Consider the following 18,301-nt stretch of genomic DNA (forward strand, 5'->3'; position numbering starts at 1 on the left):
GAAGTGACCTTAGACGGAACAGGTTGCCATGGCAGTTGCCCGGCAAGCGGCGGGGCGGAGGAAACATGGCGGTGACCGGCTGGCTGGAGAGTTTGCGGGCAGCGGAGAAGACGGCGTTGCTGCAGGACGGTAACTCGAGGTCCTTCGCGAGCTCCCTCGTCCTTTCCCCCAGTGTCCGGCCCTCCGCCCTGGTGCCTCTGGGAGGGGGCCTCAGCCTGGGACGGCAGGGCTGGAAGGTCGCGGCCACCAGCCAGGCTAGGTCCTGCATTTGCCGATGAGGAAACTGAGGTCCAGAGAGATGACGTGACTGGAACACGCATTTCTGAACAACCCTTGTTTCCTTAATTCCACCTCGCTCGGCTCTCAGCTCTGTTACTAACAGATAATAATTCCTTTCACATTCATTATGTTATTTGCTTCTTACCGCTGTCTCGAGAGGTTGTTAATTTTCCACCCCATTTTACGGAGAGGAAACTGAAATCCCAGAACTTAGACCAGCCCCAGCTCCTTTAGTCAGTCAGTGGTACAACTGAATCCTGACCCGGGATCCAGTGAGCCTCAAATCGGAGGTTCTATTGCTGAAAGCAGCCTGGTGTTATAGAGAGGGAGGACCTGGGCTCTAGTTACAACTCAGTTAATTTACCGTGGACTCTCCAATCCTCCTCTTTACTTGTTTGACCCTCACTTTCCTCCTTTGTAAAATGAGATGGATGGATTATCACTATTATCTCAAAGGGCCTTTCTAGCTGTAATATTATGTTTGTAAGTGAACGTCTAAATGTTTCCTGGGTCGTTAGGCGAGACAGAGCAACGGCCCCCCAGGGCTGGAAGCTTTAAGGTCCCTTCCTAGACCCATTTGGCAGCCAGAATGAATTAGGTCTGAATTCCTGTAGCTTTCAGGAAACCAGCAGATTGACATCCACAGGCGAGGCCAATCCGGAAAACGTGAAAATTGAAATCAGCTGGTCATTTGCTTATTTATTCACGCATTTAGGGATGCTTTTACTAGGCGCTGAGTTGTGTACTAGAGCAGATAGAAAGAAAAAGACATGTCCCAGGAGTTCACAGGGTGGTCAGGAAAAAGAAACGTAAAAAAAAATAAGAATGTGTTTAATAAAGGTTGGACTCTTCTATAAAATGCAATGAGGCTACAGAGGTGAAATGATTATCTTTTTGAAGGAAGACCTGACAGAACAGGTGGTGTTTATGGGTCCTAAAAAATGAATAGGTTGCTAAGTAGAGAAGAGGAGTTAGTTATTCCAGAGAGAATGACTTATGTGTAATGGCACAGAGGTTTGAAAGTATATGACTGATTACTAGCGGCCTAACAAAACATTTTGGGAGGCTGAAGCATCCACTCCATCATATTTTCCCCCTGCACTGTGTCAGTTACTAGGTGCTAGGACGCCAGGCTGCAAGGGTGTGTATAAAAGGTCTCTTTTCTCAAGGAGCATTGAAGGGAAATGGTGGAAAATGAAGAGAGATTGCAGATAAATTGCTGTATGTTGTAATAGATCTCCTATGCCAAACTTAAGTTTCTGAATATTATCTCATAGGATGGTGGTTTTTGTTTTTATTGTAAGAAACACATAACATAGAATTTACCATTTTAATCATTTTTAACTGTACAGTTCTGTGGCATTAAGTACATTCATATTATCGTGCAGCCATCACCACCATCCATCTCCAGAACTTTTTCATCATCTTCAGCTGAAACTCTGTACTCATTAAACACTAACTCCCCAATCTCCCTATCCTCAGCTCCTGGCAGTCATCATTCTACTGTCTGTCTTTATGAATTTGATTATAGCAGGAAACTCAAATAAGTGGAGTCATACAATATTTGTCCTTTTGTGGCTGGCTTATTTCACTTAGCATCATGTCTTCAAGGTTCAACCATCTTGTGTGTGTCAAAATTTTCTCCCTTTTTAAGGCTGAATAATATTCTTCCTTTGTGTGTGTGTGTGTGTGTGTGTGTGTGTGTGTGTATATATATATATATATATACACCACATTTTGTTTATCCATTGGTCTGTTGATGGGTATTTGGGTTGCTTCTGTTTTTTTTTTATTGTGAATAATTACTGCTGTGAACATGGGTGTACAAATATCTATTCAAGTCCCTGCTTTCACTTCTTTTGGTCACAGGACACTGTTTAAACAAATATTTCATCAGCGAGGATTTTGTTAAGTTTTTTGGTTAGTAACATCACAAAACAAGATTGTTAGGGTTCCTCCCCTAATCCAAAAATAGAAAACAAACAAAAACCCCCAAAATATATGGATACACTTCTTAGCAAACCTCTCCTGTATGTAGATTTGCCCTCCTAATGTGTATGTGGGTGGGTGGGGCATACTACTCTTTCCCACCAAGAATCACTTTTGTTGGTAATGACAACCCAATACACTTTTTCATAAATAATTTATGTTCGTTATAGACAAAAGGAAAAATAAAGTCACCCATAATCCCACCATCCAGAGATAATCACAATTGACTGTTTTTTTCTTTCTTTTTAAGAAAAATTAAAAAAAATCTTGGGGGGGGAGGTAATTAGGTTTTCTGTTTGTTTGTTTTAATGGAGGTACTGGGGATTGAACCCAGGACCTTGTGCATGCCTTGCTACACCCGTCCCCCTACAATTGACATTTTCATACAGAAACTTCTGTATGCATACACACTCACACATACATATTTTTTCATTCACCAAAATATACTAATGTACTTAAAATTTTTTAGCTCTACATACAAATAATAGAATAACTATGTATTAGAATAAAGTATAGCTAGACACTATATGATCTTGGGTAAGCGAGGATATTCTAAACACAACTTCTGGGTAGTAACCACAAAGGAAAAAATAATTCACTATATAAAAATTAAATTGTTTGGGAAAACCCACTTTAAACAAAGTTAAAATGCAGTTAAAACTGAGAGTATTTGCAACATATATGACATGTGGTTAATATATACAAAACTCAATCAGATTAGTAAGAAAAATATGAATACCCAAATAGGCTAAGGCCTAAACAGGCAGTTCAGTAGAAACATGAACAATAAACACTTGGAACCGTGTTCAACCTTACAAATATTAAAAGCCATACAGACTGTCCTGGTATGGTTATTAGAGCATGGACTTTGGCCTCAAGTGAGTGTAAGCCCAGGCCTGTCATTTCCCCGCTTTGTAACCTTGGACACATTACATGACCTTTAAGCCTCAAATTTCCTTATTTGTGAAATAGAACTACTAGAGGCACATAGGATTATTGTGAGAATTAAATGCAGTAATACACGTAAAGTGCCTGGCCCGTAGTAAGCACTGCATCCTGCTTGTACTTAACAGCAGACTCCAGGGGAGAAGAGGATCAGGCCAGACACCCTCAGCCACTCACAGGCAGCACCTTGTACCGCTACTGACAGGAAACCTCTTCTAGCTCTATGAGCCAAACAAATGGTTAAGGGTGGTGTAACCTAGCGGCATACTGAGAGGCCCTGCAAATTTGGGCGTGAGTTTCCCCAGAATACAAATTAGGACTGACTGACTCAAGGGAACTATGTCTCAGGGGAGTGAATCTGACAGGAAAAAGACTTGGTAGATCAGATACAGTTGCAAGTTTGGCTAGTGGTACCTTTAGCTGGCTAAGGGCCTTGGGGCTCTATTCATCAAGAATAGGTTGGGTGCCTGTCTACTGGGCATTAATCCTCTGGTATTCACTTCACTGGGGAACCTACTTGTATCTACTTAACTATTTGTAAAAATAGGAGAAATTATATAGCCACTTTTAAGAAAATGCTTATGATTATACTGCATGGGTGGGAAAGTTGGGCTAGGAGATGCCTTTGGGTTCTTCCATTCTTTCAGTGAAAGATGAATCAATGTTTTTTCTTTCAGTCAGTATTTAGTTGAGCTCTTAAACTGTGCCAGGCACTATGCTTGGTGTTGGGGAAGCCATGGGTAGGGTGGATAAAACCCCTCCTATCTTAGTAGAAGAGACAGCCAATAAAAAAAAAAATCACATAAATAGATGTAAAATCATCACCAAGGTAAATGCCATGAAGAAAACACATGGAGACTACCATCGTGTGGCTGTGCACTAGGAATGGCCTAAAGATGTGCAGAAGAAGGCAGAGCCAGGGCACAGCTAGAGGGAGTGCTTGGTAGGGAAACCCAGTTCAGTATCCTGAGCATATAGGCTTGGTTTTAGGAACTGGGGAGAGAAAGATAAACATGATATCATTCTTAAAACAGATGTTTTTAAAAGTATCATACTGTGTGATAAATGCTCCACTATGGATATGGATAAAGCACTAGGGAGGCATAAACAAGGAAGCGGTGGCTTTACCAGGGTGGCTAGGGGTGATAGTTTAGGAAGACCTCCCAGTGGAAGTGACATTTGAGCTGAATTTTGAAGGGCAAGGAGTTGTTCAACAGTTGGGAAGAAGTTTGGAGCTATTGCTGGTGGAAGAATCAGCTGAGCCAAGACACTTTCAGAGAAAGTTTCAGAAAGAGAGTCCCAGGACATGTCTTAAAGTAATGGTGGGTGATGGTTGGCAAGGAGTTTGTGGGAGGCTCTGGGAAGATTTTTTAATACACCCAAGGCTGTTAATGTTTCCCAGGTAGATCCTTGACTTGCAAGGCCCAAGGCAAGAGGAGGCTTAGGGGTAAGGCACTCTCTGCTTTGTGCCTAGGGAGAAGGAAGGTGCACTATTTGTTCCCAGATGGGAAGGAGATGGCCGAAGAATATGATGAGAAGACAAGTGAACTACTTGGTAAGTGATGGGGCTCCCAGAGGGCCCTTAGGAACACTTGGGGTGATGTATACACAGGTTACCTCACTGAGTTGAGGCTTCACGGAGGAGCCCAGCACCACGTGTGGAAGCTAGGGGAGACCGAGGCCCTTGAGGCAAGATTGTTCCTGAGAATAATCTGAAGTCAGGGCTGGACACCAGAGATGGAGTGGGAGCCTGCTGGACCAGTAAACCTCAGTCCATCCCTAGACAAATGAGTGAGAAATTCTTCTAAGGTGGGAATAGGGATGTAGAGAAACCATTGGGAAAAACTTTACAGAGAATGTGGAATTGGAAGTAAACGTCAGCTGAGTAGTGGTAAGGGCTGGTGTTCCCTGTAATTTTTTCACTTGTTTTTTGTTCTGTTTCCTGAAGCTACATCAGGAACAAGCAAATATCAGAGGCAGCAGCCTTTGACCTTGCCTCAGAGGCAGCTCTATTAAATATGTCCCTCATCTTGGAGAATGTCTGAATCAAAGGGAGTAGGAGGTAGAAATGGTGATCTTGCAGCATTGTTACTTTCATTCCTGCAGGCTTTTTCCTCTAAGAATAGGCTTATGAAGAGGGGCTGTAGCTTGGATTTCTGGGAATTATTTGATCTGTCCATTCTCTTTTCTCAGGTATGCATATCAACATTAACTGACTTCCCAGAGCTAGGTGGCTGGTTCTTTGACCCAGGGCCTGAGGCTGTCAGCAGTGGGAGTTGGTCTCTTTATTAAGTTTCACCTGAAATGCTAACACCAATGATGGAATCATGGGCTGGGTTATTTTCTTGTCATTATTCTTGACTTTAATTTCTTCCTTGGCCTGATCGACAGGTAGTATTGGCGAGGGAATTTATTTTTCCCTTTTTCTGACAGCTCATAAATGTCTAGAACTGACAACACGGATTATACTGGTTTGCATTCTCTTAGTCTCCAGTCTTAAAATGTGTGTCCTGCGCATGTTCAGTTGCACAGTGAAGTGTTGATCCCCACTTATTATGAGCTGCTTGGCCCCCAGTCCCAACTGGCTTAGTCTGGTGCTATTAAAAATCTTGATGTGTTTAGCATATGACACTGATTTGGTGGAAACCAATACAGTAGTAATATCCTTACAATGCATTGTAATTTATAGCGCTCCCAGAGGGTGACAGCCTTGGAATGCCTAACAGGGGCGAGTTTATGAAAGCAGAGGTCATGTGAGCTGACCACCACCATCACCAGGCTAGAGACTAGCCGCAGCTCTTCTTCGCCAGCCCTCAGCGTCACCTCTCTTCTCCACGCAGAGCAAATAAAACAGCTATTGCTGCTGTGGCTATAAAAACAAACATAAAACCCAGGCCTCTTAGTTGTGCTTGGACATGAAATTAAAATGAAAAACAAGTCTAGGTTCTTTCATTTGTAGCATCCATCCCACATGAACCTGTCACTCTCCCTCTTGGCAAGTGGAGAACAGACAGTGGGCTCCAAACTCTTTTTTTCTTAAAATAAAAAATGGACTTTCATAGGAGAAATTGTTTGGCTAACGTTTACCTAAAATGATACTAATTCCATAACTTTTATTGGGCACCATGGTAAGTGCTTTATATGAATCATCCTCATTACAGCCCCGCTGGTAGGTACTGTTGTCTTCATTTTATAGTCAGAAAAAAATGGAAGCTTCAAGAGGTTAAGCAATTTGCTCAGAATCACATAGCTGGTTAGTTACAGAGCTAGGATTTAAGCCCAGTTCTGTCTGATTAGTCTCCAACAACATACTCTTGGGAGTTGAGTATATTTAATCCTCTTTTCTTTTCTTACTAAATTTTGTTCTCCCCAGAATGAGGAGGGTCTTGTGGGAACAGGGCAGAGAGGAACACACCACTCAAACCACTGGGCCCTTTGAACAACTGACCGTTTTCTTACCTGTCTCCAACCACCCCACCCTGCCCCTGCCAGCTTGCAAAATGCTGTTCATTTTTCATTTTTAAGTATAAGTAATCTCAAAGGCTGAGCTGATTTTCACCTGTGCATTCTATGAAGGAAAATGTGGGCGGGTTTTGGGGGTGGTAAATGGGAATAGTTTCCCTTTTTTCAGCTAATTATACAAATTGGCTAATTGGCCAAACTGGATTTCTGTTTGAGAAACCCAGAAAGTAATTTACAGAGAGAATTGCCAATGGTGCATCTGTCTAGGTCGGAGCTCTTCCAGTTGGTGTTAATAAGCATAGTAGGGTCATATTTTTTTCCTACCCTCTCAGTGCTATTCATCATCCCCACCCCCCACAATGAATGTTGTATGTGTATTCAGAGGAAAGAAACTGAAGGGCCCTATAACAATGATCGGAACATCAAACCAGCCCCAGAAGAACACAGCATGTCCAGGGGGGCAGAGGCTGAAGGGCAGGTCGTCTCCCAGCGATTACATTCGGATTACCGGCTTAATCTGCTTTGGTATTTGACCGCCAGCCTAACCACCCCAGGCTGCATTTGGAGGATATTGAGCACTTTCATCCCCAAGCACTTCACCGGCTTTATAAATGACCCACTCGATTCCCTTCAGCCTCCTCAGGGATGGGACGTGGCAGCTGTTTAATAGCCACATAGCAATGTTGCAGTGTTTTAGGGCAGACAAGAAGAATCCTGCATCCAGTTTAAGCTGCAGGGAGTATTTAGGAAAGGGGAATGTAATTATCCACATTGGAAATGGTCCAGGGCTTGGAGCTCTGGGGAAAGAGGCCTTTAGGACCTCTACTTTCCACCCCACCTGAAAGATGGGGTCTCCTTTCAGCAGTCTGGGACATCAGCCTGCTTCCTGCTGACTTAGGGAAAAGCCTCCAGGCGCTGCCTCCTTCATATATTCCCCATCAGACCCTTTATAGGGTCAATGAAAGTCTCCTTTCCAAGGACTGGCCCTGGCTCAGCCAGGAAGATATGACAGCATCCCAGGGAGCTGCCTTGCACACACCAGTTTGGGTTTCACATACAATCAAATCAGAGTGACAGCAGGTGGAAACAGTGTTCTGTTGCCGTAGGAGCTGTCCTTGAGTTCAGGAACAAAGACAGGACAAGAAAGACAAAACAGAGTGTGTGTTTGCATGTGTTCATTCATGCCCACCTCCATGGGAGGAATAACAAGGACTTCACCAAATCATTTATTGGATCTTATAAGGGAATGAGGAGGGAGACTTTCTTTGTGTTCAAAGAATTTAATCCAAGGTGTTTTGTTTTGTTTTGTTTTTAAAGAACGTTGAAATAGCCAAGGGTCCAGGTTCCTGTGACCTGAGTGGCTTTTAAGGTCAGCAGTAAAGAAAACAGTAGCTGACTTTCCTCCTCCTTAGGGTACTCCTTGGGAAGGTTTCTGTTCAAAACCCAACATTCCTTAGATAAAAAAGTAGACAGGAAATCCTGGAGTCAGAATTCCTGGTCTCGTGGCCACCCCAGCATCGTGCTTCAGGACACATGATTTAACAGGGCCCAGTCTTACAGGAGCACCTCACTTATCCAGCACCAGATAGTTGGGTGTTTTTCACAAATTACGTTTTCAAATAATCGAAGCTTTTCCTTTAAAGGCTAAAATATAAAAAAGAAATGGAGCTACTTTTTAAAAAAGCAAACCTTTTAAATATCATATATGCTTATCGAATATTTATAGAATACACGTTATTAGCCTTTTATTAATGATTCAGATTCTGGCCTTGGTGTTAGACGGGAATTTTAGCTGTGGCCTTTGCTGTAGTTTCTCTCTCTGAGCCTTGGCAAAGAGTATGAATAGTCGTCATGGAGAGTGGTGGCAAGGGTTGAATGGAGAGCGGGCAGGGATGGAATGGCTATTTCTCATTTGAAAAATACAGATATTGGACTAGATGCTTTCTAAAGGAACCTCCACCTTTAACACGTTTCTTGCCCATGTGGCTTGGGTGCCCCTGAGGAAACACAACTGTCACCCAGATTTGGATGACGTGGCAGTCAATGTGTTCAACTCTGTGATGACTGTGTTCTATGATATCGCGATCCCATCAGGGTCTAAGGGTGCTGGTTTGCCCTTAGACCAAATGGTCCCACGTGCTAAATTTTTAGTTCTGATGCTGCCCTCTAATGTAAGCTGTCCTGTCATACTGTTGTCAGTATGCCTGGGAAAAAATTAATTTCCTGCCTTATTCTACACTTTATACATGGTCTGAGTGAGAATCTGGAAGTGATCTTTCCTACAGTATAGAGTGAGATACATGGGTCTTGTCACAATAAGCCACTGCTTAGAGGCATTTGTCACTTCTGAATCTACAACTGTGACAGAGGCCCCCGGAAGGCTGGCTTCCAGTTAAGCGAGAGGTATTACATGAACAGATTTGGATACACTCCCGGTCACAGTCCATTCACTTAAGAGAGTAGAAGTATTTGTGAGGGAAAAAAAAGTTGCCTATAAAGCATATTTCCAAGTTTTACTCTTCCTTATTAATTTTCATTATAAACTTGGAAATGTGTTTCTAGGGAGAATTTTTGGCCCTGAGATGTAATAAAATCACACTGCAGAATGCAGCAGACCTTATAAAAGCACATATTCGAGGGAAAATTCTAATTTTACAGCACATTTTTGTGTTCAGCTTGTGTGCCTTACTGAGAGCAGTGAGCGTGTTTGGGTTTGGCACAGCTGTTCAAAAGGTTTCAAAGAAACCCATCCTGAGAATGGCACAGCAGCTCTTACCCTGCAGCCCAGTTTAAAAAGGAGCAGACAGGACAACTATGACATGACATCAGGTACTTTCTGAGTTTTTAGCTCCTCACAGCAGCTTCAGGAAGGCTGCTGGCCTGAAGCAGCCCCGGGGCTCCCCAGGCTGGAAGACACCCAGCACGCAGAGAGGGCGGGGGCAGAGGGGTCGCCCTGATAGCAGTCACTGTGTTGGGACTGTGTCGGCTTCCCAACATCCCGGCGGGGGCTTTTAGGTGATGTCTGCTGGATTAGTCTTTTCACTTAGAATTTATATAAGGTATGTGCCTTACTTGAAAAAAACACCTTATGCAAACACTTGGGTTTTAAAACAAGGTAAAATACAGATAATTACTTGCATTATAAAAGGATGATTCCACTCTCCAAAAAATTCACATTAGACCTTTTATAAATAATGCATTTAAAACATTGTGTGTGCCTAAAATTTCCTGTAGATAGAACTCCGGGTCAATTGTTTTAAGCCAGGTACACCTGAAATAAGTGGATTTCCATATTTGGGTTTCTGAGTCATAAGACAGATCTCCCTGTCAGCTTTCACCCTTTTAATTCCTTTTTCCTTTGCACATTTTTAGAGGGAAAAATGCAAGGCAGCTCATACTTTTTGGGGTCCACATTTTTCCTGTTACCAGTAGCTGCCCTTTTGCTGACCCTTCCATGTTCCCCGTGCTTGAAGTCACACTTGGGGGTTTCTGAACTGCATTTGGCTCCTTTCAGAGATTTACTCCAATTCCCCTTTTGTCTGGGCACTCGTGATATGGGCTTTACAGGTTGTCTAATATTGAAATGCTCTACTGAGATTTCAGAGGTTGTGAGGTCCCTGCTCTGATGGACAAAGAGCCAGCTGCCACTTTCATCCTGTTCTAGTTACCTGTTGTGACATTGATGCTTCAGCAGAATCATCCTCCCCATAATCCCATTCCTTCCTTCTCTCTCCAGTGAGAAAGTGGCGTGTGAGAAGTGCCCTGGGAGCCTTGGGCCAGTGGCAGATTGAGGTGGGAGAGCCAGCACTCCCAGGAGCAGGGAGCCTGGGGCCTGAACTCATCAAGGAAAGCAATGCCAATGTATGTCTGTCTGTCAGGTGTCTTGGGGAGTCTGGGGGGAGTGGGCTGCTGGCCCTCGAGGGCAGGCACCGTATCTTGTTCACCTCCTCATTTCCAGTGTGCCCAGCTGGACACAGTGCTCTAGAAACATTTGCTTGAATGAATACCCCAAGGGTTTTGGCTTGGTCATCCCAGGGCGAGGCTCCAGGCCTAGAATGTCACAGCAATGACAGCATCAGAGGGGAGATGTATAGAAGATCTGAGGGTCTCCCATTGTGCCCCCTGGTAGAGCTTTGTGGAGGGGGGAGTCATCTCTTTCTGCCCCTCTCCAAGAACAGCCCTCGAGTTGGATTTGTCTTCTACAGCCCATCTTCATACGCAAGGACACCAAGATGAGTTTCCAGTGGCGAATTCGAAACCTCCCATACCCTAAAGATGTCTATAGTGTCTGTGTGGACCAGAAGGAGCGCTGTGTTGTCATCAGAACAACAAACAAAAAGTAAGTGGTGTGGTGGGCACCTTCCTGCCTGAGTATGAGTGGGGTGTGGGATGGGGTTTGACCTGAGGTTAGGGCTCAGACTGCTTCCTACCCTGAGGGCAGAGAAACCTCCTCTTCCAGCTCTGAGGGAGGGAGGAAGGCTGCACTGAAGCCCCAGTAGGCCCTGAAAGCTGAAGGGTTTCCTCTCTGCAGGACCAGCTTGAATAATGTAATCAGCTCCATCAGGGCAGGGAAGTTTATACAGTGTATGTCTGGTCTAGTACTTGGCACATACTGGGGCTCAATAAATATATGTTGCATGAATGAGAGGATGAGAGAATCACTTGGCCATTGATTTGAGATCTTAAGTGTTTCTGCTAAAAGATTATTGTGACCTTGACCTCTGGCTGGATCCAGGCCATGGTAAACTTGATCTAGTGACATCACTGCTGGAGCTGGCAGGGAGCCATGGCCTGGAGCGCACACTTGTCTGAGGTGGCAGTTGCAGAACTTTAAAGTCCTGGTCTGGGAGCAGCAAACTTGATCCCTCCCTGGACTGAGGGACAGTAGGCAGGTGCTTTGCCTCTTGGAAGTCTCTTGCATTATGTTTCAGAAGGGCTACTCCACTTCCTTTTGCTGCTCTTCTCATGGTCTGCTGGGGGGAGGCAAAACGTAGGGTTATGGGGACAGAAGGTGACCAAGTAGCGATCTGATCCTGGCAGGACTGCTTCTGGGCTGATCATCTTGGGAAAGCATTGATCTCATTTGGGTTTCTGGAGCTGTGACTGATCACAGAAGAGAAGAGCCTTGTAACAACTTGATTGTGACCTGGGCCAGAGGGATTGCAGTATAGGACCAACTCCCATGAATCAGATATGGGGCATTGAGATAGGAGGTTTTATAAGTCATTGGTCCACAAACTGTGAAGCCCCCCAACATGTTTCATGGTGTGCTAAGCTTTGGCCAGAAGTACCACCATCCATCCACTGTTTGCAAGCAGTAAGAAGGACCCAGCTGTTTGTCTATCTTCTCAGGTGGTGTGGTGCCAGCCTCCCCTCCCATGTCTATGATGCCCACAGGGAAGCAGCATGGCTCCCAGGCTCCCCTAGTGCAGCCATGCGTTCTACCTTCCTTTTGTGACCTCCACACCCTGTCACTTTGGCAGGGTTAAGGGGCGGGGAAGGGGTGGAAATGAATGAATTAATTTCAGGATTATTGCTGTACATGCAGCCAGCAGCCCCTGCAGTGGGCCTTGTCTATAAATATAAAGTCATAATAATAAGGGTTTGCGTTTATAAGGCACTTTGAAGCCCTCAGATAAAAGGCAGTTTATTCCTGTTATTGTTCTCATCATTAACAGGAGTCAGTGCCTAAAGTGGAATTTAGCAATTTCAGACAACAGAGAAATTGCCTTTAGGAAAACAAACTCTGTGCTTCAGCAAGCAATCCCTGGCGTAAGAGGCCCTGGGTCCAAACTAGGAATAAAAGTGCTTCTGATAGCACTTGAATCTGCAGCCCAGCAGTTTGTGGAGCTGGCTGCTGCCTCCCTTTTGTCCCCCAGAGGTCACTGTCGAATACAGATATCAAGCTGAAATGTGATTACCAGGGAGTGAGAGAAGAGAGGCTAGCTAGCTCACCAAAAAATTCATCTGCAGGCAGATCCTCTGGGTCCCATCTCCTGCGAGTGTCCAGCCATAGGTGGCGCTGTTGGCCAGAAGCTCCATGGCCAGAGGCCGACTCCAGCGCCCAAGGCAAGGGGGGAGGTACATGTTTGAACTGATGGGTGAGGCCAGGTGGGATAGGTGTAGTGCCCCTGGAGGAGGGGGCAGGGCCTGGGTTGGATTCCCACAGAGGGGAGAGGAGTGTGTGAGTGCCCACTTCAGAGCCCACAATGAGATTTAGAGTCCAGTGGCCCTGCCTGGCTCAGCACAGCCTTCCTCTGTCCCTCTGCTGGGAGGAAGGTGACAGAGGCTGTTAAACCCTCAACTGGCTCTTTCCTGAGCCTACTGGCATTTTCATCTACCTGGAGTAGGAACGTGTCTTATACCTTTATTACCCTTAAATAAACAGAACTCAATGGCTATTCTTTTGAGCGGTGTTTAACTTTTTCAAGATACTTTAAAGATCTGTTTTCTTATCATCACACTGTCCAGGGATGGACAGGGTACATACGTATTTTTATTCTTGTGTTATATATTAATAATTACGTAAGTGTATCTATAAAGTCAGCACGATGAATGACTTGCCACAGGGAAAGTTAGTGACAGGCCACTGCAGTTTCTACCACACTGTGGTTTTTCTCTCTGATTTGACTTCCTTCACCTGGAGGTTCTAATATTCTGGACTGTGGTTGCTGATAAAAGCCAGAATTCCTTTACCTATACCTGCCTTGTCCCGGAAGAACTGGGTTGGCCACTTTTCTTGAAGGAATTGATTCCTGTGTGTCATATCCTTGGCCTCAGGTAACAGTGAGGGATGAATCAGGGAAGGAAGAAAGTGATTCCCCAGGATCCTTTTGTGGCACCATCTGTTCCCAATAAGAGTGTTTGTGCAGAAAGAAGGTTTTTTGCTTCAGCCTGGAAGCTGGCAGCTGTAAGGGGAATGAGCTAGGATGGTGGAGTAGGAAGATGTCAGTTTAAATCTGGCCTCTGCCACGTATTAACCATAGTATTTTGGGCAGTGTCCTCATCTGTCACAGGAGAGTACTCATATGTACCTCATAGATTGGGGAATTTGATGAAATAGTATATGTACAAACACCCAGACCAATGGCTGGCCTGAAGCAGGTTCTTGACAAGTTTTTGGAATTGGAACCTGAAGGGAGCTTGGCTGATTTGATGTCAGTAATACTAACACTGTGGAAGAGCTTATATAGGCATTACTAGGAAAAAGGATTCTGTGGTCAAACAAGTTTAGGAAACCCTGGAAGAAGCTTTTCTTTGGTAGGACTGCTGAGAGCCTTTAGATTGTGACTGTGCATTGTGACTCTCTAGGAGGGGCTACTGTAGGCAGGGATGACCAGTTTGCCTGGATCATTAATCTTTAAGAAAGAAGGAAGATTTGCCTAATGATTCTCTAAGGGGTGGGCTGACTAGAGGCTTCTCTAGACATCTCTGGCTGAGCCTGTGTGCAGGTGTGCAGAGCAGCCCCTGGAGGTGTGTGGGCCATGGTCCAGGTGACTGCATAGCCACCCTGCTTCTACTTTCAACCTCCTCCAGAAGGCCTGGCCTCTTGTGCCCTTTCTCAGTTCACCACAGGGGAGAATGGGTTGGGAAAGGACCAGGAATTGGGAAGGGGAGATGGTAGAAAGAGTGATGGGGTGCAGTGGGTCAGTTCTAAAGTAGCCGAAGTGAAGAAGCTGTCCTTTTGGCATAGGTTGGAGAGAAGTACAAAGTTGGCCTGTTCTGGCCCCTTTGACAGTGACTTAAAGTTCATCGAGGGCGACTCCTTTATTTGAGGAAGGAATCTGGAGTAAGAAATAAGCCCAGAAGTTAAGTGGTCTGCCCAGAGTCACAGGGCAGGGCCACGAATCCTCCTGAGAGCCTTTGCTTCCACATACATCTTCTGAACACTTACATGCAGACTTATAGCTGGATCTTGGTGGCGTGGGGGGGGGTGCATATCTGCCCCATCTTGGACAGACGCAGGGAACCTAGATCAGGTGGTCTGTTACTTTGAGGTAAGAATGTAGAGAGATAGAGGGGTCAGGAGATTTGGGGGATTATCCCTGTAACAAGGGCATCTCCATTTACCAGTTTTGTGACTTGGGCAAGATACCTAACTTTTCTGTGCCTCAGTTTCCTCTTCTGTAAAGGAGGATAACGGAAGTAATCAACCTGGGAGGGTGGTTTTGAGGATTCAATGTGTATGAAATGGTGCCTGGAACAGAATAAGCATCCATACATGTCAGCTTTCACTGCGTGCCTGAGACTGAGGAGAGGGAAGGGAAGTGAGAATGGGGTGTTGTTGTGCATCAGCAAAAGCCCAGGAACCACCCCACTATAAGGGCTTAGCTTTTTAGCAGAAACACAGGTTCTCCTCAGGGAGGGATAGGCCTTGTTCTTCATCCTTAAATCTCCAGCTCATAGCTCAAGGCCTAGGACACAGTTGACACCTAAGAAATGTTTGCTGCCTACTTGCCGCTGCCTGAGGCTGAACATTTGGACTTTCCTAGAAGCACAGTGGGTCCCTCTCTAGTCCAAGTGCTGGTGAGAAAGTCAAGTGTGGTGTCTCTCAGGGCAAACCCCAAGGCCAGGGATGTAGTAGATAAGGGAGTAGGCTGCTCCCTGAGGAGAGAAAGCAGATGTCCCATACCGCTTGAAGACTGCCTGTCAGGAAAATTGTTTAACCTCAACCAATAAACTAAATCCATTAGAATAGACTCAAAACAGAGCTGAGCCTTGAGACCCACTCTGCCTCTGTGCCCCTCTGCCTTGTGAAAGGTTGGGAGAACAGAGAAGGGGCGGCAAGCCACACAACTCGAGTTCCCTTTGATCTAGTCATTGCTGTTGAGGCCAAGCCCCGGGATTCTTTTCCCAGTCCTACTACGCCAACCTGGTGTGTCCTTGTCCCTCCTTCCTGGCACACAGCCAGGTAGGCAGAAAGGACATCCCCACATTCTCCCTTATCAGTTCGGCCGAGCTGTGTGTACTGGGCTGCTTCTCTCCTGGTTCTGCTTCTTGTGTATATTTGCACGGAAGATGTTAGAAGATCTTAACACTTCCTAACAAGCCTTTGTGTTCATCTAATCTCTGCTGTTTAACCTTTGACTCCCCCCATTATCAGTGTCTGCCACCTTTGCTGGCCAGACCAAGGGCCCCAGGAAGAGCCCTCAGCCTGGGCTGGCTAGGAAGAGGATGAGGCCGGCATTCCAACCAAGTTTGCAGGCAGATGGATCGCCTTTCCCTGGGGCAGAGCTTTGGAAAATAAAGCAAACTTGTGGTGCCATTAGGATCCCCCAGCCCCCACTCCTTTTGAACTGTCAGCCTTTAAGTAAACATTCTTTTCCTGCCTTGGGTCCCAGCACCTCGGAGGGGAGTGGGAACCTGGGAGGAGAGGGGCCCTGAGAGTCTCCACTGAACTGAGGGATTTAGGCAAGGAGAGCAGGGTAGGAGTGCTGCATTGATGTCAATGCTCTGAGTCCCCAGGGCATCAGGGCTTTTGAAGTGGACTTGCGGTACCTGTCACAAGGACCAGGCCCCTCTGAAGTATTAAAAGCCCCATCCTCACCAGGCCCCTCACTGTTGAGTTTGTTTGCACCTGCCTGCAGCGCTTCCCTGCTTAGCACACACAGCCTTGCAGCAGGAGTGATGCCATGCCCAGGTCACAGGTCTGGCAGCCACTGGCCAGACCTAGTTTACACACCCACCAAGGAAAATGGCAAACGGGCCTATTGCTATAGATGAGGGGGCCATTCTTTGTTCGCTGGTGTAATAAGACCAGGATCAGGGAACTTTAATCCTGACTCCACTGGACATCTGGCTATGAAACCAGGCAAGACATTTCACTGTCTCCAAGCCTGAGTTTCCTCTTCGGTAAAGGAGGTCAAATTTCCTGCAAAACAAAGTCCAGTTACACTCATTATGGGTTGGATGTTGCTATCTGGGCTTTTCTGGGTTTTTTTTTTTTTCTCCTACTAAAAGGGATCATTAATCTCTGGACTGGCACCTGCAGGTAGGTGACAGGGACTGTGTGTGGTATGTGAAGTTGGAGGAGTGGGGTCTCAGGGCCAGCAAAGGAGTCCAGAGCCTGAGAGATCCAGCAGGAGTCTGTCAGGAGTCACAGGGTTTGTTCTCTTAGATTTCTCCTTGTGGATGTACTTCCCCTCTGGCCTACAAGTAAAGTCAGGCTAACAAGGCCTTGAAAGACCCCAGAGGAGGAGAATGTAGCTGAGGCCCTCAATGAAAGTTCCATGTTAAATGGCAACTATCAGTCCCCAGCTTTGGAGCACAGCCCTGCATGTCCTTATTCTGACATCAATTTCTTGGGGTGCAGAGTTCTGGCTTGCCTGAGCTGTTATTCCATGAGGCTGCTTCTCTGTGTCTTTAGGAGTCCTGAGCCTTAAGTATGTCACTCCAGCCTGGTCTAATTAAGGAATTATGACTGGCCCTGTTCTTCTACCGCTGGCTGGCCATAAAGCCTTTCATTCTTTTTCTTCTAGGGCCACTAAGCTCTAAAATACTGGTGTTCTAACTGGCTTCCCTTCTTTGTCTTTGGCTGTGTGGAAGGTGTAGGAGAACTGTGTAGAAGCTTGGCGTCAGAGGGCCTGATGCCCAACTGTTGGGGTCATCTTGATGGGTGTCCCCATGGCCTTTTGGTGTCCCCACAGGTACTACAAGAAGTTCTCCATTCCTGACCTAGACAGATACCAGCTACCTTTGGATGATTCCTCACTGAGCTTTGCTCATGCCAACTGCACCCTCATCATCTCTGTAAGATTCGTCAGACTTCTTGGCCACTATGTCAGGGAGAGGCTGCCTCTTTCCCTGCCACTTCACGCTCCATAGGAGTCCCCAGTTCCAGCTCCAACAACCCCTGGGGTGTGCTTGCTAGAGAACATGCATCCCTGCTTGAGCATGGAACGAGCAGGTGGGGGCTGAGGGAGGAACTTGATCTTAAACTCATAGCTGGAAGAGGATAATGGGGTGAAGGTGATGAGAGGTTTTCCTGAAGAAAAGAAACCTTTGTTCTTTGGGATCCTGAGCCATGAGGCTGGTCTTAACCCTTTCCCCAGCATGCCCATCCCCAGGTTTAAGTCTGTTCTTCCCTCTCCCTGCAGGAGCAAATCATTCAGTCCTATAGGCTGCAATATCCTCATCTTGGAATAAAGGGGATAGAAGGGGCCCAGAGAGAGTGAGAGAGAGTGAGAGTGAGAGAGTGAGTGAGTGAGTGAGAGTGTGTGTGTGTGTAGGGAGGGGTGATGTGACTGAATCATGTCCTCTTCCTGGTCCCATACACAGTATCAGAAGCCAAAGGAGGTCCTGGTTGCTGAATCAGAGCTGCAGAAGGAGCTGAAGAAGATAAAGACAGCCCACGGCAGTGACGGGGACTGCAAGACCCAGTAGTGGACCCCAAAGCCTGCCCTTCAGGCACGGAGAGTGGGTGAGGCTCTTCCTGTAGGCCTGTGAGACTTCAAGACTTGGGCCTTTCTGGCACAGGGGCTGCCCCTTTTCTTTTGGGAACTGTCCAGGCTCTGTAAGAACTGGGCCCTGGGGCACTCTTAGCCCCTGCCCATGGTCTTCTCTCCTGAGTAAAGTCATTCTGAGTTACTGTGGGTGCACTGCCCTCCTGTCCACCTCTGTATGTCCC

At 46.0% G+C, this 18,301-nt stretch overlaps 1 protein-coding gene across 4 annotated transcripts; it reads left to right on the forward strand.

The window, feature by feature from the left end:
- The first annotated feature begins 2 nt into the window (after positions 1–2).
- Positions 3–18,262, forward strand: DPCD (deleted in primary ciliary dyskinesia homolog (mouse)). 4 transcript variants are annotated; one of them, XM_006210496.4, is made up of 6 exons: positions 3–129; positions 4,688–4,768; positions 10,412–10,536; positions 10,881–11,014; positions 17,322–17,424; positions 17,953–18,262. In XM_006210496.4, the coding sequence occupies exons 1-6, from the start codon at positions 66–68 to the stop codon at positions 18,055–18,057; spliced, it is 612 nt and encodes a 203-aa protein (XP_006210558.1). In that variant the 5' UTR covers positions 3–65; the 3' UTR covers positions 18,058–18,262. The 4 variants fall into 4 exon arrangements, with proteins under 4 accessions (XP_006210558.1, XP_015100134.1, XP_031538572.1 ...); XM_031682712.2 differs by having other exon boundaries at positions 22–129; positions 4,616–4,768; XM_015244648.3 differs by lacking the exon at positions 4,688–4,768 and having other exon boundaries at positions 19–129.
- Positions 18,263–18,301: the final 39 nt, after the last annotated feature.

The sequence above is a fragment of the Vicugna pacos genome, chromosome 11 (genome assembly GCF_048564905.1).
Source record: "Vicugna pacos chromosome 11, VicPac4, whole genome shotgun sequence".
Lineage (NCBI taxonomy): Eukaryota > Metazoa > Chordata > Mammalia > Artiodactyla > Camelidae > Vicugna > Vicugna pacos.